Below are 25,289 nucleotides of genomic sequence, written 5' to 3'. Positions count from 1 at the left end.
CAGATAAACAACTGTATTGCATGACAAAGTGTTTGCTTGAAATATTTGTTATCTGTTTCTAACAGATGAGAGGCGGAGTAAACAAAGATAAAACACTTCCTGTGCTGTTCTCAAAATGTGCAGGTGATTTAGGTAGTCAAACAAAAAAAATAAAAAAAAATCTGTGAAAACTCAGTCACAATGAGGGGAGACTGTGTGGATAAAGGAAGTGAATGGTCAGGTTCAGTGCAGCAGACGCAGCTGTAATGGGTTTTTGTAGGCTCTCTGCTGGTTTATGTAAGTTCGTCGCAGAGGACTACAATTCCCATCGATCCTTGCGGCAGGACGAGCGGAACCAGCCGTTGCCAATAACTTCAAACAGCCTTTCGAGCCTGTCAGCGGTGTGTTGCCTGCTGTACTGCCTCTTCCTCTGGCCTGACACCTGGAACCATGCTGTCCTTCGCCCTGAGACAACTCACACGGGTAACTGTAGCATTATAGCATCTAAGTGCAATTTCTGTGCCATTGTTTCCCTCTCTGAATGATCGGTTTGGTAACTAGAGGCTGGGCTTTCTGCGTGGTTGGACTGATAGCTAGCTTAACGTCAGAGAGAGTCAGTACCAACTTGCGGCGGGGGGGGGGGTTCCATTTGCCCATTCTCGTTTGTGTAAGGTACAGTTGGTATTAAACGACAGAAGATTTTCAGGAACAAACCACTGGCCGACTTCTCTGGACAGTCTGCGTGAATCTTTTTTTTAAGTCTTGACGCATGTTAGCTCGCCGTTAAGCTAAATTGCTAGCTGTCAGCCTCTGTAACTTAAGTGGCTGCAAGCTGCGTCCACGTTATGATGCAACAACGACAGCTCAGTTTCATCATGTGGGACACTGCAAAACATCACGAATAGATAGATTGCTTTGGTTGTTCACACGGTGGATTTGTTAATAAACAACATAAAATAAGTTCCATTTTAAAGTAATAAATATATGTTACCCAATGAACATGAAATTATATAAATATATTTATTAGACACGTGTGATTTTTGTCCTTGACGAGAGGGAACATTGATTCATTTGTTTGGTGGCTGCATCTAAAGTAAAATCTTGAAATACTTTTATTCAACGAAGAAGCATATAACGCATACTAAATTGGCAAATTCATTACAAGAAATCAATGATTAAGATGAATGCACTGAGCCTTCTCAATTAAATTTTTCGTGTCACCTCTTTCTTCTCCATTTTACTTTTGGGGGAATCTGCATAGAACTGTAAATTGATTGTATTTACCAGGGGGGAAAAAAAAGTTAAATTCAGCTTAGAACTTCACAAAGATTGAAAGTGCTGAGAAGGTGAGGCTGTAGTATTTCTTTCTTCATAAATGTTTATTTCGACACAAAGCCAGTACTTGTAGTGCAGTCATTTGAAATGTTGTGGGGGATTGTATTGTTGCGGGTATTTATTTATGTTTTGGGTCCCCTCTGCACTTTATGAACAACTTTTGAACTGGACAGTGTAAAGGTTTAACCTTGTCTCTGGTGTGAGCTAAACCAGTAGTTTCCCAAAGTTGGGTGTGGACTCCTCAGGGAGACTTCGAAACAGCAAAAAGGGTGTGATGAATTGAACCAGTAGATTTATAAAGGATTAGAAATCAAGAAGAATCAAGAATCTTTATTGTCATTTTGTTTCCACACAGCAAAATTATGATTGGTGACTCCCAGCCATAGATATAAAAAAAAAAAGAAAAAGTCACACTATATACAAATAAAATATAAAAAAAAAAGCTGAAAAGATATAAATATGTAAACAGACTTGGTGCACATGAGCAGTAGGATGAGTGTAAAGTGCAGTCCAGTGCAAGATTCAGTTCTTTATTGCACATAGTGTGTCTGTTGTGTGTGTAGGGGGGAAATGGACTGGACAGCTCTTGGATAAAAGCTCTTTTTCAGTGGCATATTTTAGCCATAATTACTGCAAAAGTTAAATACAGTAGTTAAATTCAAACTAGGACCATGCAAATTAAATTAAACCTTAACTGAACTTGCTGTCTTCCCAGCCTAGTGCCCGTGCATTTCATTTCATTTTACACTGAAATGAAAATAATAAGAAAAAAATAGCTGACAAGTTTTGGAGCTGTTGATCTAAATTCTCTCACACTATTGTCTTTTAGTGCTTGTGTTTATTTTCCTGCTATGATGTCTAAATGAGAGAGATTGTTTTTTTTTTTTTTGGTAACCTTCCCCTACACCAGTTTTTAAAACGATAAACTGAACAATAACCGAAACAGAGAAGCAGCTTAAATGGTCATGTTCTTCTGTGTCATGAAAAGCTTTTCAATTAGCTTCCTGTCTAAGATTGTTTAACTACAGTATCTTAATGAAATAGTGTTGCATTATTTTGTCAAAAAATTGCAGTAGAATGAGTTTTTAGTTCTTCTGCACTATACATGCTGTTCTGAACTTAAAGGGGAGTAAAGTCATAGTAAATATCTCTGTCCTGACAGCTTTATGAAGACAATGCAAGACAAGGTTAACAGATAATGATATATTAACTGGAAGTGTGTTGTTCTGGCTCTTTTCAATACGTTCAAAGTCCACCATGACCCTCACAAGTATTGTAGGAGAAGCAAGCAAATATTAACCTCCTGCTTTGAGATAATTATATAACTGATAAGGACATATTTTTGTGCAACTTCAGAATTAATGGCTATTGTTTCAGTGGCGTCAGCAGCTTCTTACCTATTATCTTAACTAGGATGTACTGCTGAAGGGTCGTTGCAAGGACAGTGGTAATCATGGTTGTCCAGATGTAGATATTGCCCTAATATCCTTTCTGCACAGTTATCAGTTTATTAAGTACACATAAACTAATGCAATTCTAAAGGTTGTGGTATTTATTTATTTTTTGTAATTATTCTACTCTCATTGGTGTACTGTACATTGGTTGGAATGTATCTGAAATACCTTTAAGTATAACTTGTTACCTTTGGCACCACAGAGATGAAACAAAATGTAAATCATAGAAGGTTAAACTGCATTTTATTTAGTGGACTCTCTTTACTATTTGCGCCTAAATGTCGTCCTAATATCATCACTACACATCCAATCTTGAATTAAAATTCTGTTTTTCTGACATGTATAAAAGAGAAAGAAAATGTCAAACACACTTTAGTATAATGTGAGTCAGTATGTCACAACAAGGTACTGCTCACTGCGTTTTTTAATGAAACAAGTTGCTGGGTTAGTTGAAACATCAGGGTCATGGAGGTGTAGGGAAAAAAAATAAAAACTGGTCGATTTTTAGCCTAATTATGGACCTCAAGAAGTGACCTATTTAGACGATGTTATGAATTTCACGTAGTTTCTCAGAAACAACTAGGCTATACCACGTTTGAGCCAAAATCTTGTGGCATGTATTCAGACCTAGTTTTATAAGTCACTCACTACTGTCAGTGTGTTTGAAGTTTCCCACTAAATTAAGCGGTCCACATGCTTGCATGCTTTTCCTATTTGTGCTAATTGGTTAGGTGTGCATCATCATTGAATTTCTGATGAACTCACAAGACAGAGTTTTTTTTTTTTTTTTGGATGTATGGAAGCATGTGATTTCCTCACAGGATTTGCATATGTGCCAGAAAGATTTCAGTACACTGTTGTTTTTTGTTGCTACTGCTGACCTCACATTCTTTTTAGGACAACTGGTCTGTTTATGGCTTGTCACCACAGAAATTCAACTTCTGCTCTTCTGAAGTTGGTGTATTTGTATTCCTAAAACTCCATTTAGTCTATTTGAGAATCCAAAATGAACTCTAATCCCATTATCAAAATCATCCATCCAGTTCAAGAGGCCAAAGAAACAGCTGTTACTTTTGACTAAGGTTTTTTTTTTTGCTAATGAGAGCAATTATTTCTAATTTCTGTAAGACATTCTCTCAGTATCTTTAGGCTCTAAGTTGTGGAGCAGATGATGTTTGAATTTCATGGGTTTGGTGGATTTGCATGGATAGCACGCTTAGATTCAGTGTATAATGATGGAAAAAGCACCCGTGCACTCCAACTTTGAACCTTTTGAAAAACCCTTTATTTCAAATTTAAATTGTTATACAGCAAACTTTGTTAGAGCAAACAGAGTGTGAATGTCACAGCGTGTAACTTTACAAATTTTCCAACTTTTTTATTTCGATAGTTTAGGTTCTGCTCAGGTGTGAAGGTAAGGGGAATGCATGAGAACATTAGAGAGCTTGCTGGATACTGCTATTTGAATGGACTGCTGTAATTGCTGTGCATCGGTCAGAAACTTTTTTTGAAACCACTGATGTTTGTATGAACCAGGGGACAGAGGTCATACTGAAAACTGGACACCGCTTGGAGGTATTTTAACTTTAGAGCCACAGATGTTCAGTTGTCAGTAGCGAGCATGCTTTTCCATTCTAGTATGAACATTCAGAAAGGAAACATTAAGGTGTTGGCTACTCCTGCTACAACTAGACAAGCAGGAAAGTCAGCGTGACAATTATGAAGCAAGGTAGCTCGTATATATTTAACCTGAGAGAAAGAAATTTTAAAAGAATCATTAACCAGGACAGTTGCTATGATAAGTGGGCACACAAAATTGCATCTTTCCCCTAAACTTTCACATGAAAATTATTCATTCACAATGCATTCTTCTCAGGTCAAAATTTATGTTTCAGTACTTGGAAAATTCAAATTTGATCAAATCTAAAATCATTACTACTAGTTCTCAGTGCTGTGTTCTGATATGAGACATTTGTTTGGGAGGATTTTGTTTTTCTTTGGTGAGAAGACCTGCTGCCCTTTAGAGTTTGGCACATAACTCCTACACACCATGCTTTTGTTTGAAGTTCAGAGGAAAAGCTTTGCAGTAATTCTACTTTTTACATATAAAAAAGGATAGTTGTCAGAGCTTAAGTGGGTTGGAAAAGAGGCAACAACATTTTTTGTTTTCATCCATATGCTGCCAACGTCAGCCAAAAGAGTAATGTTGTTGTATTCAGTTTTGGTTTAGAAATAATTTGCGTTGTCACCCTAAATACAACCTCTCTAGCTTCAATGTCACACACAGAAACTATCAAATTTTTTAATTCATTGCTTTGCACTTTCCACTTTTCATCCTAAAATAACATATTGCAGCACCAGGAGAGGCATTCGTAATTCTTTTGAATCTAGTTTTGATAATTTTACAGAAGTTTGTCAGTGCTGGTTAACGGCTTTGTGTCTTTCTCAGCAGACATCTTTTTTTTATGTTGCTTTGAGCTACTCTGTCTGAAATATGGGTCCCACTACATTCAAAATTGCAAATGTTCTTAATGCTAGCCTGGTCTGGATGATAGGAATAAAATCTTGATGTGTGACAACATTGTGCATTGTTGACTTGTGACAAATAAATTTTACAGTAGATCAGTGATGCAATGAGTATTTTGCTCATAAATATCCAATCAAACAGTTGAACCTTTTCTTCTAAACTCAATTAAAACATCTCTTGAAATTTTCCTTGCTAAATTTAATTAAACTAGCCAACTTCAAAATCACCACCAAATTCACACCAACCAGTTATCTAACCAGTAATTATCTAACTGTCCAGATGTGCGTGGTCCATGTATCCAAGGCTCCATCTGATCAAATGCTCACATGCTGAGTGTGACGACGAAAATATGTAATCAACACTAGCCAAGACCAGCCTGAACACACATCAGACATCTCTGGGTGTCTTGGGGTCCCTCATACTATTGCCTCATGCTTCTCACACATGCTGTTCAGAAAGCTTGACATCTTTATGAATTCAGCACATAGAAACTTTCAAAGGTCATCCACATTCACAGAGAACACATGCGCGCATGTAGAGCAGGTTTTTCAAAGATAACTGCATGTAGCAAATTATCAGGTTACACAAAACGGTCCGAATTCAACCCGATTCAGGCTTCTAAAATGTGAGTTATGCTGCTTTTTTCTCTCCAGTCTAACTAAAAATTGCATGTTTATGTGAGAAAAGCAACACATCCTCACAATTAGTAATATGATATTTTTAAACTATGATATTTGGCCATACAAAATTACACTGGGCATTTTATAGACAAAATATTGCCAGAGAAAATAAATGGCAGATTAACTAGATTAATCTAGTTTGCTACACCTGTCAGACAGCCCGTTCCATCTTTGGATGTGGATTTATAGGGACTTAAAGTTTACTTCTGATAGAATAACATTTACTGTGACTTAAAATCATTGCTTTTTATTCCCACAAACTTATGCATGTTAACTTAAGTTTTACAACTGATTTAGCTGTATTTAGGTGGTACAGAATTGCATTTTAGATGGCCCAAACAAAATGAGATGTAAGAACCACCTGTGATCTATTTCTGTTTTTGATTTAACACACTGTGAGCTACATTAAGAATGGTTTGAGTGAAATAAAGGCCATGAGCCTTGAGCTACGGTGTCTGCAGTACAGGCCACAGCTTGCATGGGAGTTACCATGAAATCTAGTGTTGAACTTTTTGATTTTTTTTTTTCTTCACTGCAGGGAGTGTTGTGGAAAGATTACAACATAAATGTACCATTCCAGCACTTGCATCTCCTGAAGGTTGGCTCTGTTGCCGCATTGCATAAGTCTCTGATTGTCACCCTGACAATCCTTTGACCCGGATAGTGTGGATTTGCCCTGGACTGTGCTTCCGTGCCTTTACGCCTCTTCACCCTATCCAGACTTCTCAGTCTAGTGCCATCCAGAGTGAATCACAGGGCAATTTGTAATGGACAGCCCCGCTATTAGTCAGTGACAGGGAAAGAGGCAACTACGTGTCAGACTGACAGATGCTGCTGCTCTGTCGACACTTCTTCTCTGCTACCTTACATATCTGTTTTTTTTCCTTCCCCGTTTCCCCACTCTAGTCCTGTCTGCTTTCCTTGTGTTACAGAGTTGATTGTTGTTTGGTATAGCCACTGATGGACAGCGGTCATCTGTAAAATTGACTCGCCTCAGGAGCTGCTTCAGGAAACTGGCAAAAATAAGACAGACCTAGGATTAATGACATGATTTTCTTTCTTCCCTTTTCTTCTTCTCAGCCATTGTTGTTTGGGAGCAGATGTTTGACAGGAAAGGCAAAGTGCCAACAATTACCTTATCATTGTCACACAGATGTAGTGCATCTGTGACTCTGCCATTATTTCGTGCTCAGCACCCAGGTTGATGTGGCCTATCCCGCCCCTTTTCTCACAGCGGAGTTTTCATCAAGTTCACCTTCAAACAACCGCGTAATGTGTCGCCTAAAAATAGTCCCACTGTGACATATTTGGTGCTTGTATCTTGGCTCTCGCTTTTCTTGGATCAGCTTATCTTGTGTTTATTAATTAATCTCCCATAATGATCAGGGCTGAGAAATGAAGCAGGAAGGCTGAGAAATGAAGCAGGAAGGCGGAGAGGCAGACCGCAGGGACTGACCTGTGTGCTGTTTGTTCAAGCCCAGAGCTGTCCCGTTTGGACACCGTGGAAGTGATATCAGTGACAAGAGGAACTAATAAAAATGCCACACGAGTGTTACTCGGCTGAGCGTGCTTAGCAGCGAAGGGTGACAGGATGGGGGACAGGAGGATGGGAAAAGGGAAGCGAGGAGGAGGGAGAGGGAGAGGCACCCTTGTCTGTTTTGCAGTCATCAGTGGTCCTATAACCACAGTGTTGGCTTGTGTTGGGTTTTTCTGCTGCTGCTGCTTTCCCTGGCTTTGGTCTGCCCCAGCAGAAACGCAGACAGCGAAGGACAGTTCCCGTCAAGATTTAATGACCCATGTGATTTCTTGGCGAGAAACGCGTCCTCCGAGACAGCTCGACCTGTCTCCCCAGACCCTCATCTTCTACAGGACCCTGAGGGGGGGGGCCCTCTCCCCTTTTCCACCATCACCACTGCCACTGGTGACAGAAGGCCAGGGTAGAGACTGTTAGAAATCGGTCATTAATGTGCCACTTGCTTCCCCTCTTGTGTCACCACTGTCCCCTCTACCACCCCGGGGACCTGGGAAAGAGGCAGCAGGATGGAGTGGGTAGGCTGAGCAGCAATGGTTTAGATAGAGTACCTTGAGGCTGCTTCCGAGGATGAAAAGTGCATTTTAAGAGAGTTTATTGCTCAAGAGTGTTAAACTATGCTAAGGTTGGTCATTTTTGCATTGCAGACAGGAGTTTGTGTGGCTTTTTTTTGGTTGTCTTGAAATCTGTGGAAAAGCTACACAGTTGTTTTTTTTCTTTGCTAAATTTCAACTGCAATAAGGCTCCTTCTAAAGATCAAGTAACTTAACATTTTTTAAACCCCATGAAATAGGAGTAATTGTATATATTTTTTTATAGGCGTCCTGAACCAGTCCTGAGCATTGTGTTAATTGCTTTTTAATAGTGCTATTAAAGGGAGGCTGTCCCTCACACCCCAGCACACCTGCACAGACGATAATTATTGGTTAGTAGTGGGGCAATTGATCTCAGCACAGAGTCATCATCATATTGTTGATTAAATGACGAGAAGGAGACATTTTGTTCTTAGTGCAATCAACCTGTCAAGTATTTAATTCAAACTCTTAGTGTTCTCCCACACAGCAATCTTACTGTTGATTTAAGAATTATAACAGGAACTTGTGCACTATTTCAACTCAACATTTTTTGTGTGCATGGAGGTTTTCTGCTTGTCCAAGCACTGCAGCTATGGTGTGTAACAGCAAGCCAGAATAATGGGACCAGAACTGAATCCAGTGTGGGATTCATTTTTTAAAGGAGCCAGTGAAAATTGTATGGACTCTGCACTCTCACATGATCAGGCATTGCAGCAGCAGCAGCAGAAGAAGAACTCGCCAGCCCCAGTCAAGATTAGATAAGCAGGAAGTGCTGAATCTGTTCTCTATATGCCTCCTTCTGGTACACTGAGGCTGTAAAAGTCAGTCCCTCAGTTTGTAGAAGTGCTGATAGAGGCATAATTGAACAACCATGCTGATTATTGATATGCAAACACGCCAGCTTCTAATTATACCAGGCTACATATTAGAGTGTAAGAAGAACAGAGCTGTGGAAAGCACTTGAAATGTCTTCTTACTCATACAGGTCAAATCAGGATGGTTCTTGATATGTTTGAAATGGTAAAATATGCTCTATAGAGAAATTCTGTTCTGTGTTCATTCTCTTATGTTCTGATTATTTAAAATGTCCAAACTACTTTCATCTTAACAGATAATATACTCCAAAATTCTTCGCCTCAAACTTTGCCAGCTTGTGTCAGTCCTCATAATCCATGACCCATTTAACTGCAATGGCCCAGTTTTAGAAAAAATGTCTACAATAACTGTGATATCTGTGTAAAGCTAATGCATTCTAAATTGAGCCTTTTCCTCTCTGTATACCCTCTTCTCTCATCTTACACTCCAACCGTCCTCATGCTCACAGCCACTGTGCCAGCGGGCCCCAATTCGTCTCAGCGTACGTGGCCAGCACGCTGCCACCCGTACAGTGGATGAAGATCGTCCGTGGACGGGTCAGGAGAGCCTAGCTCAAGATGACCCCGAAATGTGGGACCTGCTGCAGAAAGAGAAGGACAGGCAGTGTCGTGGTTTGGAGCTCATTGCATCTGAGGTACCACACTTTTTTCTTATTCTAACTGATGCTTTTTAAACTTGTTTGTTTGTTTGTTCTTGACTCTTTCTGTTCATTTACTTAACATTTGAGAATGGAGAGAAACTGGAGATTGGGCAACATCGAAAGAGTTGTGATGATAAACCTATTATGAATGTGCGCAATTAGTCAGGTAAATTATTTAAACGTTTCCGCCTTTGTTAGTTAGCACCATATACTAGTCTTTTGCATCCAAGGTTTTACACAGCCACCTGCTAGTTAGCTGGGCTAGCCCTGGCTAATGACAGGTTGTTGTCTGCCCGACCTCTTACCATGTTAATGTCAGCATGTTGTTAACCACCAAAGTTCATGGTGAGACCGATGATATCTTGCAAAACCAGTATTTTGATCTAGGAAATGAAAAGGCGGTTGTATTGAGGTTGTGTCAGAATAAATTGATAGCCACTTGATAGGCGCAGTGCACAACCACACTGAGTACAGGCATCTGGATGTCGACTTGCGTGGTATTTTAAATGCTATTTGTTAACTTTTATTTAATGGGTTGTCATGTTTTGTAGGATAATATGCAGTATTTGTATGTCAGGCACAAAGCACCACACATTTCAGCTCTTAAAGCTACAAAAAATACTTTTTGTGACCATGTTTAATCTTGTTGATGATAATTTTAATGGTTTTCTAAGTGTTTTTCTTACTTTGTGACCATTTTACTAATCAAAATTAAAATTTCTGTTTAATGAACTGGGAAGTTGTGTAGTGACATGCTCTCCTATATTTGATGCCAGTGTAACTCCGCACACACATCTGAATATATGATTGTGGTGTTTTGCTCGACTTTGACTGCAGAGTGAACGGGTATTTGAAAATGATAGGCCAAATGACCAGAAGGCGTTGGCAGACTAATATTATTTTAACCATCTTGATGGATCAGTTAAGAATTAGCACATTCATTTTGACTCTGCCTTTAAAATGTTTGAATGAAGTTGGAAGGTGACAGATATTTTAATTTATTTAAAAAAATTAATTTAGTCACAATTCCATGTTGAAGTGGCTCATTTTAATGGAAAGGCATTCAGTGTGAGCACATATTCAGTGTCTAAGAGTTGGCAGCATCTCCTCTGTATGTTGGCAGTGCAGGTAGCTGAGAACACCCCATCACCTCGGATTAATGTGTTGGCAAAAATGAAAAATGTGCAGACCTGCTAGCCTCGTGAATATCTGTTGTGGCTGTAATTAATTTGCATGTTACTGCTGGCAGCAGTAAAACAAAAGCCTTTTTAGGAGTGTCTTTGGGCTCTTACTGTAAATAAATACGGTCTATGTGGTACATTGAGTACAGCAAATGATAGGGATGTTGCATTAAATTTCACACACCGCATATGTTGGAATGTTTTTGCTAATTTATTCCTAAGTCATCTTGCCGAGTGTATTAATGTTTTATAGCAATAAATTTGCTGTTTTGCATTCTTTCCAGTGGGCTGCTAGGCTTGTTAAACTATGACCTTCTGTTTCAGATATACAAATGATAAAACTGATGTCATGGACTCTGACAAGAACACATTCATATCAACCTCGCTATTCATGCATTATTTACCCGCTGACAAACTGTCCACAGTGTGCTCTACGTCACTCAATCTTGTTTTTTTTTTTTTTTTTCGCAGTGTTGTCTCACAAGTAGCGATTCTGACTGTAAGCAAGAATAGCTTAGTTTTTACAGAGCTCTTTGTTTTTATTCCAAGGCTGAATGGTGTGAAATGGAAAATTTTACTATTCAAAAGGGCGGACAAGGTTTTATCATCTGTTTTTTTTTCTCCCTCCTCCTGTTTCTTCTTCGCCACAGTAGTTGTTCAGTGGAGTATATCAGCTCCCCCTCAACACAAAGCCTGACCGCTCTAGTGTGAGATAAAGCTGATCTCTTCATTCTGCCTCCTCCCCAACTCACTCTGCAATGCACATCACAGTACAGCTCAGGCAGACATTCCTTGAATGAGAAGACATACATTTTCACACACGTGTCCACCCACCCACACGCACACACATACTTCAAGACACCGAGAGGCAAATGCGTTTCCGTTTCTAATATATGCACAGTCATCGGCATGACAGACGGACGCAGCAGAAAGCTGTTACTGGAGCTGTTATCTTCCTTGATCTCCTCTCGGCTCCCAGGTGAAGCATTAGCATAACCACACACAACACACACCACCCAGCTCCCTTTTGAGGGAGAAAGTGGAGACTACATTTGTCTGTGTGTGTTTTGTGTCAGACCCTATTACTGACCAATGTGATAATATACACTAGTGTTGTTGAGGAGGCCATGCCTAGAGTTCTCTGCTACACAGTCAGGGATGCATGCATTCAGTCATGGAAGTGTATTTGCATGCATAGAGTGGGCTCTGGAGGGATGTCCCAGTCATATTTACTTTTTTGTCCCCTGATAAAACAGAATAGAAAGTAAGTCCATTAGGTATCTGATAGAGAATTGATTTTTTTTTTTCTTAGTGATATTTTTCTTACCTTCAAAATACAGATGCACACTACACCTAAAGTAGCCTCACAGTGAACTCATCGCTTAATATGAATGGCTTTTGATCAAGATGACCTTTTATCATTTGCATTTTCATTCATTTGTTCTAACGCTGTTTGTACATTACCTGTGGTGCCAGTATTATTGTCATCGACTGGAAGATTTGGACAAGAGTTGAAAGACTCATTACAGCATGAAGAGAGTGTTACAGAAAATACCTAAACAACGAAAAAGAAACTTCTGGAGAAGACACTGAAAAGGCGTTATTGTGTAACTGGGATTTGGCTATTACAAGATGGACAACAATTTGTAGAAGTTTGGGCTGTAATTAACAAACATTTTCTTTTTTCATTTCTTTGATATATATATATTTTTTGTAACAGTTCAGAAAACTGAAAAAGCTTTATTGTAAAAACCCTTTAATCGTCAAGATCTTCAATTTTACTCTCATGTAAGATACTCCCAAAGAAATATCACATTTGAGAAGCTAGAACAAGGGAGTAATGCGTATCTTTGCTCAGAAAAATCACTCAGCCATAATTGGCTCATATCTAACTTAGTGCAGCAAAGCCATATTAAGACTTTAAGGAATGCATCCTCTAAAATCAGACATTTTTAATGTGAAAATGAATAAGTGAATCCACTGAGTTTCATTTTATAGCACACAGAAGCTATAAAGGGAGAACTTTTAGTGGTAAGTTCCACCACTTTTTCAGCAAAACAACTCACTACAATTATTTATTTATTTATTTATTTTTGGAAAATGAATTTTAAAATGATTTTAAAAGGCCACGGCAGTGTATCGCAGCATGTGCAGAAAAGTTTATTACATCATCTTGTCTCCCCCACCAGTGAGGCGATAAGCATTGTGAAGTGCAGAGTGTTAGTCTATGGAAGTCCAGGGGTTCAATACTGTAATGATTGCCTCTGGCCGGAGGGGGATTTCTCACTATCACTTAACAGACTTTAATTTGCCGTCCTTGTCCCTTCTGTCCACTTGCGCCATTGATCTGAGTGTGTGTTTGCTTGTGCGTGTGCTCTCACCACAGAATTTCTGCAGCCGAGCAGCTCTGGAAGCTCAGGGCTCCTGTCTGAACAACAAATACTCTGAAGGCTACCCAGGGAGAAGGTGAGTGTGTTTATTCGGCCCCACCTCTGCTTATTAACACTGCTGATATTCTGTGCTTGAGGATATTTGTTGCACACATGCACACACAGACACACGCTAATTTAGACCGTTTGCTAGCTTGCCCTGCAATAGTACATTCCAAAAACATAGCAAATAATCCACAGCCTCGGAATTGCCAAAGAAAATTCCCGAGGGGATACACTGGAAGAATTTAGTGCCAGGCTGGTAGTTGCATGTTTTCTATTTTCAGTTTTCCGATTTTCTATTATTTGCTGTGGATAACTCACATTTATCAGCAGCAAACAGAGAGCTGACATGTTGTATAATTCACCTCATTTGATGCCTTTAATTCCTGGAATATAAGCCTCCCATACATTTCATTCCACTGAATGTGTTGTCATTTTTTTCCTCTACATTCCTGCTCATCTGTTGTTTTACACTTTAATGTAATGAGAAAAAAACCGATGATTTCATTGAATGAGTGATCTCTACAGAAGCCAGCTGTTGCTCCTTCATCTGTAATTACAGTGAAAAGCTTTCATGAGCATTTTTGCCTAAGATGCCCCAGATCAACTGTGGAAGTTTTAGGTCAGCGTTGGTCTAGCTTGCTCTAGATTTCTGTGACCAACAGTGCCATTTGTGGCAAGTGTATGAAAGTGAACAGACATGACAGAAAAAAGGGGACATAATCTATTTTGTTGTAATATTATGAATATAATAGCATTGTGTTTTGTTAATATAATCTGCATGATCACTACCATTGCAGCACCAAGCAGCCGACAAGTACAGATTGTCACTAGCTTAGTGAACACAGTGAAGCATTTAGCAGTTAAAACAAACAATATTTGTTGTTTATGCATTTACCAAGTGGACACAAACATCAATCCAGAAGAGTAATGTCTGGGAGATGTGTATATAAACAATAGTTTACTAGCAAGATAGCCATAGCAGCTTAAAATGTGATTAATCTGCTACCACAAGTAGCCAAAATAGTAACAATTGTAAATTGAAATTGCGTCAAAATTAATGTCTAATCTAGCAGGTTGTGTGTATGATTGATTCGTCCATTTTTATTAATGGAATATCATGTATGTTTGTTTTTCCTTTCCAACTTTGCCCTCAGGTACTATGGAGGAGCCGAAGTGGTTGACCAAATCGAGCTGCTGTGTCAGAGGCGAGCTCTAGAGGCCTTTGACCTGGACCCAGCTCTGTGGGGTGTCAACGTCCAGCCATACTCTGGATCACCAGCTAACTTTGCAGTCTACACTGCTGTGCTAAACCCCCATGACCGCATCATGGGCCTGGACCTGCCCGACGGAGGACAGTCAGTAGTCACTGCCATTTTCTTTTATTCTCCACCCTGTCACTTTTTTCTTTCATCCTTGCATTTTTTTAAAGCTGCCCCAGTTTCTTTGTTGGTCAACACTAGTGTGTGACTTACAGAGCATGAAAAATCCCTGTTATACATTTTCTTTTTCTATTTTCCTACTCATTTGTTTACACTATAAGAAAGATTAGTCTTTATCGATGTAGTTGTTTGCACAAAATGATGTTTGTCTTTATGTCCTTGTCACCCCAGTCTGACCCATGGCTACATGTCTGATGTGAAGAGAATCTCTGCAACGTCGATCTATTTTGAATCCATGCCCTACAAACTAAATGTAAGTAGAGGTACCTACTACTGATGCATATTCTCTGTTTCATCAGCTTGTTTTTGGTAATGGAAGAAAAGTAAATGCAAATGTAGAGAGATAAAAGCAAGTTATAGTGTCATGAAAAATGTGAGGCAAATGCAAGTTAAATAACATTTGAAAATACTTATGTATTCTCATGTATTTTTCATGCTTTTTAAATCTCAAGTGCGAGAGCTGTTGTAAATTGTGCCCGTAATGTCAAGACAATCACCTTTTTCAGAAGATTTTATAGTATGTTGTTCAAAAGGTGTTCTGTGCTGTCCTTGCACGTGGAATTTTCTTAGGCTTATTTGCTGTAATAGGGAATGTGAGAACTCTCCTAAAGACAGGGTAAAGAACAATGAATAGCCATGACACCGCAAGGTCAGAACATACAGCATAGCTTCTGAGCTTTGCTTAGCATTAACCATTTTTTATATTGCCACTGTAATTAAAATTGTAGTACAACACAATGATTTTTTTGTCTAGTTCATCAGCTGTTATCGAATGAGAAGACCTGGAATAACACAGATTATTTGACAGAATAATAATGAAAGAACAAGACGGAAAAAGAAATTACAAATCTTCAGAAAGCACTGATAATTCCTTGAAAAAAATTTAACAGGATATTCATTGATAGAGACCGAAAAGAGAAGGATGTAATAAAAATGCTGTGATTTAGCTTGAAGAAATCCCTTTTTTTTCCTGTGCCTCGAAGGGGAAGACACGAGGCAGTGTGGGTTGGGATTCAGTGTCTACCTCAAGAAAACTTAAAACCAGCACTCAGTGGCTGGCAGGTGCTTGCCGATAGAAGACAATTGAGATGGTTTAGTCTCTGTACGGCCACAGTATCCACAATGCAACCACAGAATCCTAATAGTGTATGTAAAACATTCAAAGCGCTGTTTTCCATCTGTACAATCAGGGCCTCTCAGCAGTGACAAGTAATTTATCAAGTTAACATATAGACATGATCAGTCCATTGTATATTTAGTGTCTAGTATTTTATTCCTGGGGTCATAGTTGTGTGGTAGTGTTGGTAGTGGCTGATGGATGGCCATGATAGTCTGCATGTCCAGACCTGCTGATGTATGGGCAGGCAGGACCCCTCTGCGAGAGAGATAATGGGAAATCGACAGGCTGGCCAGCACCACTGGCTCTGTCTTCACAATGAGCAGGTTGATGGAGTGAGGGGGCATCCATAGATGTGCTGTGGAGATGGGAGATTATCAGGTTGTCTAAATAAAGCTTTCCCTCCTCCCTTCCTTTCTTCTTTTTCTTGTCTCTCTCTCTCCCTTATTCTCCATTGTCTGTCTCTTACTTTGTTTTTCTGCTCTATCTTTCTGTCTTTCGCTGTCTCTCTTTTCCGATTCTTGGAGGAGGACTAGAAGGGTAAAACTGTCTTCAGGCAGCAGACACACTGGTCATTTGGCTGGTCCGGTCGACTTCATTTCACATGACTTTGAACTACGTCATCTATAAAATGGATTTTCTAACATGTTTCTTAAATTAAATTGCTCAGTTCAGTGAAAGGAGCAGGAAGAGTCTCGAAACCGACCTGATCTGTTCAGCCTCATCTCACCAGTTAAGCAGATCTCTGAAAGCTTGAATTAGGATAAGTAGGGGTGCATTACTGCAATTGCTCCATCTTCTTCCATGATATGATAGGTGTAAATGTCTTCCTTAGATAAATTCTTTTCCCTTTTAAGGTAGCCAAAGTACTTCAAATGCATCTGCTTCAAATGAGCTTCAAATGGAAAAAAATCTCCCTTCCGTGTTGATATGTTTGCTCTTGATCCTCGGATATCTGATGATTTTTTTTCATCCTCTCATGTTCCTTTTATTCTCCTGACCCTTACACTCCCTCTAATATTCTCACATTCCTCCTCCACTTCCTCTTTATTCTTGCCCCTCTTTCCACCTCTTCTCTCTCCTCAATCTGTCTACCTCTCTGCAGACTGCAACAGGACTCATAGACTACGACCAGATGGAGTTGACGGCCAAGCTGTTCCGGCCCAAGCTCATCATCGCTGGCACCAGTGCCTATGCCCGCCTCATTGACTATGCCCGCATTAAGAAGGTACATGGAGAACTCGCTCTGTATTCAAAACTTACCTTCCTTTCACCCCGTCTTTCTCCCAGTTTTTTTTTTTTTGTTTTTTTTTTGTTTCGCTCTACCCTTTACTCCTCTGCTACCTGTTTTCTCCACTTCTCATCCTGCATTAGGAAGGATAGGCCAGCTTCATCCTCTTATTTAAAACTCAGTCAACCCTTTTCACTGAAATGTCAAACACACCTGCTTCCCATATTGATAGGTCAGACACAGCCAGCTTTTCTTCCAGCCATGCCTTTGCTAATTTGTGTGCCTCAGTAGAGACCCGTGTGCTCAAAATTCAGAGCATTCACTTTCAAATTTTCAACATTTCCAAACACAAACCAATTTTAGGGTCATTACACACTTTACACGCAACAACACAGATGCCTTTTTCTTCTGTTGCCTACTCCACTCACGCTCGCACAGACTCGCAAGTGCACAGTAGCAACTTTTAACCGCACACTCCACTGCTCTCTTTGACAGTGCACAAGAGGCCCCTTTATCTGTTTTGTTATACCCCCCCGCTGATTCACTTCATTCACTCCATGACTGCTTCCCTTTGTTGCAGAGCTCCACTTTAGCTAGTACCATCAGATGGAGTGTCCCACCATTACAGAGCTGTGTTTTTATTAAGCACCATAACTACTTTGCCACTATGCCTGAAGAGGGGCCATATTTTTCCCCCCTGGCATGTCTCTGTGGAACTGTTCACTGTTTTATGGCAGAATCTGCCGGGCAGGCTTCTTTCCAGATTTTCTATCGTGTGCTACCTAGATTGGAGCAAACCTTTATATTTTTTTTTTTAAATCTTAAAATCTTTTCACTATCGGCATTCATCCGATGCAGCACATCACCCACTTGTGTTCTTTACCCCCTTTCCCCTGCCTTTTAATCTATTAAACGTGCTGATCCGGTTTAGATACGAGACGAAACGAGATTGTCATGATAATGCATATTAATTGGAGCACTAAAAAGATTGTTTACTCCTCTGATCATTCGCCAGTGAGTCATTTGCGTGTTAGAAAGCTATTTATTGTTTGTGCCTTCTTCAGTAAATGCTGGCAAGAGACAGCCAGGATTTATTGAATATCACTCTAATATTTCAGGCCTCTGAAGACTGCCGAAGAGTGTAATTATACCAACTCTTATTTGAATTATCTCACGCTGGATAAGATAGGTACCGCTAACAGATGTAGAAAGAGTTATCAAATCTGAACTGTGGGGGAGATGGGGGGTATAAATGTATTAGCACCATGAGATTGTATCTTTTATCTCAAATTTCAACTCATACAGAGTTCGGTCAAATAAAATTCACAGAACAGTGGGGTCACTGATGGCTTTGACTGTGGCAACATGTAGTTTAGTTTTACATTATCTAGCAATTTCGGGAACACTCTGTATATCCAGAGTAATGCATATGCAAAGACTTGGCAGTTCATAAATATTTGGCCCCTGCGCTTTTTTGCATTATTCTACAGGACAGTACATTTTTAATTAAACGGTGAGTAAGGCTCAAGTGCTGACTTCCTGCTATGTGGGAGCTTGAATCATGTATGTACACTTCTTTTTTTAATTTTTTATTCATGCACGTATTGACAGAAGTGGCAAGTCTATAAATGAGTTAAGGGGTTGTCGTTAGCTCAGGTTTGTCTGCGTCAAGAGGTCTTCACACTGTCAAAGTTTTTAGTCAGAAGTTGAAAAAAGTGCTAGATAAGGGTCCATTGATTTGTTTTATAGAAATGGGTGAAACCAATTTACGATCTTATAACATTTATCTTCAGTAAAATCATGATAGCAACTGCAGTGGTGGATGCCGATTTGTTCTGGAATATGGAAAGTAAACCCAGAAATGCTTAATTTTTCAGCAAGACCCATGAAAGAGGTGCTGAATGAGAGATTGCAGAATTAGAGAAGCTAGTGGAACAGAGACGAGCCCAGATAGGATGTCATAACTTCAGCTTGTTTTTTAGAACTTGTCTCGGTACTGTGTCACCTTAAAGTAAGGAGACAGTGTCTAAGAAGGGCTAAAATTCCTACACTGAGTCTGCATTTTCACCTCATTGTCATAGAACCAATCTAACAAAAGAATCATACTGCCTCAAGGCTTAATGACTGCACTGCAATTCACAGGTATTGCAGAGAAATGTGATGATTTTGAGTCTCATAATGGGAAAAGAGATAAAATTTCCTGTCAGATATATATTTATGTGAATGTGTATCCTAATTTCACAGTTGTTCCTTCTTTCTGCCCTTTCTCTCTCAGCTCTGCACCAACATTAATGCTTACATGCTTGCTGACATGGCTCATATAAGTGGGCTGGTAGCGGCCAAAGCCATCCCCTCCCCATTTGAACACGCTGACCTGGTCACCTCCACCACACACAAGTCTCTCCGAGGAGCCAGGTAAGGGCAGTCGGTGAGCCTTAGAAACCACAAGTGGGGACAAATCAATTTACCAAGGATGAAACCTTGTTTAAGTTTTAGAGAAAGATAAAGCGGTAGGAATGCTTTGTCAGTAAATGATTGTTCTTTCCAGGGCTGGCCTCATCTTCTATCGCAAGGGTGTTCGCTCGGTGGACAAGAAGGGAAAGGAAATCATGTACGACCTTGAGGACAAGGTCAACTTCTCTGTCTTTCCCTCGCTGCAGGGTGGACCTCATAACCATGCTATTGCTGGAGTAGCCGTGGCACTCAGACAGGTCAGCGCAACACAAATATCCAATTGCAATGTGTATTATGTCACACAGTGATCACTGCATCAGCCTGTTCAGTTCCATCCTATAATAAGAGGTTGATAACAAATGAATCAGTCTTTCCATGAAACAGAATCTTATAGTTCTTATGCTCCTCCTTTCTTTCTCTGACACGAACTGTCTGGATTTAGAGTAATGGTCTCACTTGAACTACTAAAGGGAAGTTTCTCCTGAACAGCAGTTCTCAATTTGTAATGCTATTTATGTTTCCATTATCTCCAAAAGTAATGAACAGTAGATCCAAATATTCAACATTTCTATCACAACATACATAATACTATTCTTTTGAGTTAAATAACATCCTTTAAACATGATGCATTTATTTTTTTAATAGAAATTGTTCATTATTTCTTTTTAAAAAAAGCTGACTTATCCTTATTTTTTTGTGTGTGTGTCCAGGCACAGTCCCCCATGTTTAAGGAGTACATTGCCCAGGTCCTAAAGAACGCCAAGTCTATGGCTGCAGCTCTTCTCAGCAAAGGCTACACCCTAGTATCAGGTAATCCAACTTGTGTATAAGCATTCCTTTTTTTTATTCCTAAGAAGACACTGACTCGGCAAACAGCTGAGAAACACTGAAAACTCGTGCAGACTGTCCTGTCACAAAATGCAAATTACACACTGGGGAAAAAAAAAAAGAATGCATTTAAATTCATGATGTGCAAATAGGCTAATGTCAGGGTAGCCGCCTTGTCAGTCAAGAAAATGAAATCAGATGAAAGTGGTCACTTTGTGGCTGTGAGCAAACGCTTGAATCTTGTACTGCATTTAATACACTGGCCTCAGCTGTTTTTTGATGTATAGCTCTCTGTCGACACCCTAAAAAATACAAATTTGTCCTGTGCTTACACGGCAGAGCGTCCACACCCCTCTTATAATCACTTTGTAGATATTTTAGCAATAGAACTGAAGAGTAAGCAAGACTGTGTGTAGGAATAATGTAGCCTCAACACTTGTGCAAAACATATCCAAACGAATACAAATTTGCATAATTTAAACTATAAAGAAAATGCTGCTTAAGTTACCTTAAACTGTCAAATTAGTTGACAGTCTTTGAGAATTTTAATGGCATTGTCATCTTCTGTGACAGCTGGGAGTAGATTTCAGTTTGCTGATTGCCCTAGCTGCAAAGTGGAGTAGTGGTTAGCACTTTGCCTTGCAGCAAGAAGATCCCTGGTTCGAATCCCGGCCTGGGATCTGTCTGCATGGAGTTTGCATGTTCTCCCTGTGCATGCGTGAGTTTTCTCCGGGTACTCCGGCTTCCTCCAACAGTCCAAAAATATGCTGAGGTTAATTGGTTATTCTAAATTGCCCGTAGGTGTGAATATGAGTGTGATTGTTTGTATATGTAGCCCTGCTACAGACTGGTGACCTGTCCAGGGTGTCCCCTGCCTTCACCCGAGTCAGCTGGGATAGGCTCCAGCACCCTCCATGACCCTAGTGAGGATAAAGCGGTGTATAGAGGATGGATGGATGATTGCCCTAGGTGCATCTCTGGGTGATTAAGAAAAAAAAAATCACTTTACTGAGAGTTGGACTGGAGCACTGTCTCCATGGTCTCAGTATATTGACAATATCAATGTCATTGTTGTTGCTCTCAAATTATGTTTTTGTCACTCCATTTGTTATGAAAAATGTCAGTAATCTGTTACTGTTGTCCCATTGAAGCACTGTTATGTCACATGATCTGCTGTAAAAAATAAAATTAGTCCAGAATTAAGCTGCATACTGTACCGCAGTAGATTGTCCTGGAATAAAGAGAGAAATAGTATCACATACATCCCATTCATTCTCTGATCAAATACAACATCCAGACCTAATCCATACCCATACCAGACACTTCTTAATGTCATCAATAACCTTAATTTTAGGAATTCTCACCTCAAAAGGAACACTTTCAAAGATACTGTTATTTTTTTTTATAACAAATGAGTCAAACTGGTTCACAGCAATAATTAACCAGCATATCCACCTTTTAAAAACACGTGACACAAGCCTGAACATTCATACAGCAGCTTGAGTTGCTAATAGATATTCTCTCTAAAATAGTAACATTTATGATGAGGAGGGAAAGAAGAGCAACTGATGTGGTGAAAGCTAATGGAGATCCAGATTTAAAAAAAAAAAAAAAAAAAAAATTGACCATTTGTCTCCTTTACACTTTACTGAGCTGAAAAAAGTGTTTTTGTCTTATTTCCATTCAAGGCAGCATGGAGTAAAACCTATAAATGCAGCTTTCAGGTGAACATAAATCAGATGGCACATTAGAAAGAGAAAGGTGAAGATCTGGAGCTTTTCTGACGAGACACTACCAAAAATAATTTGGTTTCATCATTAGCTGCATTCTGTTTCATATCCTAAAGCTAACAAACCTAGCAATAACAGTTGTCCGTGTTAAATAAAGGACCAGGTGGTACGATCAAATGCTTCTAAGTAAAGATCGCTTGTCTACAAAGCCTTGGACTCCTCCTCTTCAGAAGTTTTTACCAACAATGCTTGCTATTCCAGATGGGACCGACAACCACCTGGTCCTGGTGGATCTGCGGCCTAAGGGCATTGACGGGGCTCGGGCTGAGAGGGTGCTGGAGCTCGTGTCAATCACTGCAAATAAGAACACCTGCCCCGGGGACAAGAGCGCCCTGACTCCTGGTGGCCTCAGGCTAGGTAAGGAACGGCCTCACATTACGCTGCATTTAGCCGGACAAACAGAGGGCTTGTCATATTTATGAAAGGTGGGATCATATTAAAAAACAGTTGGTTTGAATATTCAGCAAGGTTTAATTCTCTGAAGAAACTGTCATCTATATTCCCAGTGTATTATGTTCCATATGTCTGCAAAGTGAAGGTGTTTCTGTCTCATTTACTTTGTTTGTAGCATACCCTTCATTTCATCTGCTTTACTTTTCAAAATGTAGTCCTGCGTATGGAAATTAGTCAGCCACCAATTAAGCCACAAGCACTGAGAAATTCATGATTAATTAAACTTGTTTGGCTTTTTAATCATCTTCCAGGAAGTGCAAGAGCTCCACATCTATGCGGTCTTATTTTTAGCATTTTCTTAAGGGGAGATCTTGAACCTCCACTACAATGCTCTGCTTATATTACCTTCTCTCTTTTACTGCACTGTAGTGGCCCGTTGACCACCAGCATCTGTGGAGGTTTGACACATCTCCAGTCTCTGTAGATTAATTACTGAAGTTTTGAGAAGCTCCAGGGTTCTGCTTTTTATTCATTTATTTTTTTCAAAGACCATATGGTTCCTAAGTAGAAAAAAAAAAAAATCAAGAACATGAATTGCTAACAGTTGACCTGTAAAAGCAAGGAGTGAAGTTTACAGTCAATGGTTTGTATTTAAAGCTGCATTATTTTTTGTTCTTCTCTGTCCCAGGCGCTCCAGCTCTGACCTCCAGACAGTTTAAAGAGGCCGACTTTGTGCAAGTTGTCGAGTTCATGGATGAAGGCTTCAAAATTGCGTTGGATGTCAAGAAAAAGACAGGTTAGCCTGCTATGAGAGGGCAGACAGATTAATCTGTAACTCGGTGGTTGCCAAGAACTTGTGTGATTTTTATCTGAGTCTTTTTTCATTTAAAGCACAGTTTGAAATTGTATCGCACATTAACTTGTCGGATGAAGGGAGACAAAATGCCCAGCGGTAATAAAACAAGGGAAGCTAAAAGTAACGAGCTAATGCTTTTCCGCTTTCCCTTTCTGTTGTCTGCAGGAAAGCTCCAGGACTTCAAGAACTTCCTTCTTCAGGACCCAGAGACCATCGCTCGCATCGCAGACCTACGCCACCGTGTTGAAGCTTTTGCCAGGCCCTTCCCCATGCCAGGGTTCCACGACCATTAGGCCGGCCGACGTGGAGTCACTGATCTGTGACAGCCAGATGGCAGAAACCTGGCTGGGCAGAAGTGTGCACGGAGAAAATGGGGAAAAATGTCATGTAATGAAATGTGTTTGTGCCTGTGAATTTGGATGACTTGAGTTCACTTTTTTCCAATCAGATCTGAAGAAGTGTTTTTTTTGTACTTCTTTGCAGTCATCCATCAATCTATTCTTGTAACAACATGGCCTCCATGTTGAGGCAAAAGAAACAATAACGTTTGTCAGATTTTGTAGAGCAGAAGAACCTATTTTCTATTGTATGTGTGAAGATCTTTCTCAGCTGTCTTCCCACCGCTTGTTTAGCGCAAATGTGTGGGAGGGAAAAAATAACATGTCAAATGAAACAAAGACCAACACTCGTTATCACAGTCTGTGTGACGTGATAAATGTATAATTAGTCATTATAACAAGATACGTAAAGAGTCTTAACTAATGTCACTGATGTATTTTACTGTGTTCATGAGGAGATGTTTGCATGACAGCTTTGTACTGTCATCAGTCTTTGAAAGCAGGTACACAAACGGGTATCATGAGGTGAAGGGGTGTTTTGTCAAGATGTGTTGGCCTTCTTTTTGTAGGGAGATGTTTTGTTAAAAACTGATATTAACCCTAAATATCAGAATGTCATATTTGAAATTTAGCTCTTTAACTTAGACCTACTTTCTGAGGTGAAGGGTTGAAGCCAAAATTATCCAGAAGACAGGCTGAATAACCGTGATATCTTTTAAAATGGTGTGGTTCAGTAAAGCAACACTACAGCTGTTCACAAAGTTGTTTGAGAACACGTTTCACACAGTGTAAGCAAAAGTCAAATATCAGCTTTAAAAGTAGAATTAATGTGAATTTCTATTAGATTGCAACATGCGTCTAAAATCTAACAGAAAATATAATTTTCTTTTGACTTTGCTGTAACTGTCTTCATTTTTTTTTTTTTTTAAATTCCAGCGTATCATAGATGTCAGATTTAACGCTCTTTATTTTCTTAGGACAAAATCATCATCATAACCAAATGGAGTACTAACAGAATTGCTGCTCTGCATTGTTTCCCATTTGTTTCATTTTGTTTACAGAGAGTATATACTTTTCTATATATTATTTAAAAAGAATCGCCACCATTTCACAAATATCTGTAGGTTTCTGGTAACGTGCTTGTTTGTTACACCACACAAGAGACAGCTTGTAGTGCAGTCTGCCTGACTTGAGTGTCTTTTTTTTTTTTTTTTTTGCAATGTGGAGTTCAGTGATGGAAGCTGTGAAGCAGCTTGATTTGATCAAACATTCTGAGTATTTTGTTGTCTGTCTGGTTCACAGATTGGCACTGTTGTCATTGTCACTGCATCAGTGAGGAAGCAGGATTTCTGTTTGTGAAACGGTCTTACAGCACAATTGAGAAAGAGGCGTTGTAAAAATGATGTGCTGCTTTCCTACTTTGCACAGAACACATCTTTTAAAGTGAACAAATTCAATTTTTCTGACAAGCATTCGCCAAAATATACCAACAAGTATTTTACTACTAAATCTGTTTGTCATCTCTGATGTGCTTCCAGCCATTGTACACCAACACAAGTTTGAACTAACTTTCGTTTACAGAATCATTTTATTAGCAGAGTCCTAATAAAAATCCAATAACGCAAATTGA

The 25,289-nt window shown here is 39.6% G+C and overlaps 1 protein-coding gene across 1 annotated transcript; it reads left to right on the top strand.

The window, feature by feature from the left end:
* Positions 1-307: 307 nt before the first annotated feature.
* Positions 308-25,289, top strand: shmt2 (serine hydroxymethyltransferase 2 (mitochondrial)). The gene is made up of 12 exons (XM_022203870.2): positions 308-462; positions 9,406-9,591; positions 13,165-13,244; positions 14,368-14,568; positions 14,824-14,905; positions 16,875-16,997; positions 19,276-19,415; positions 19,549-19,711; positions 20,165-20,264; positions 22,274-22,429; positions 23,154-23,261; positions 23,487-25,289. Exons 1-12 carry the CDS (start codon positions 430-432, stop codon positions 23,612-23,614), a joined length of 1,500 nt encoding a protein of 499 aa, XP_022059562.1. The 5' UTR covers positions 308-429; the 3' UTR covers positions 23,615-25,289.

The sequence above is a fragment of the Acanthochromis polyacanthus genome, chromosome 5 (assembly GCF_021347895.1).
Source record: "Acanthochromis polyacanthus isolate Apoly-LR-REF ecotype Palm Island chromosome 5, KAUST_Apoly_ChrSc, whole genome shotgun sequence".
Classification (NCBI taxonomy): Eukaryota; Metazoa; Chordata; class Actinopteri; family Pomacentridae; genus Acanthochromis; species Acanthochromis polyacanthus.
This window is presented reverse-complemented; position numbering and strand designations above follow the sequence as displayed.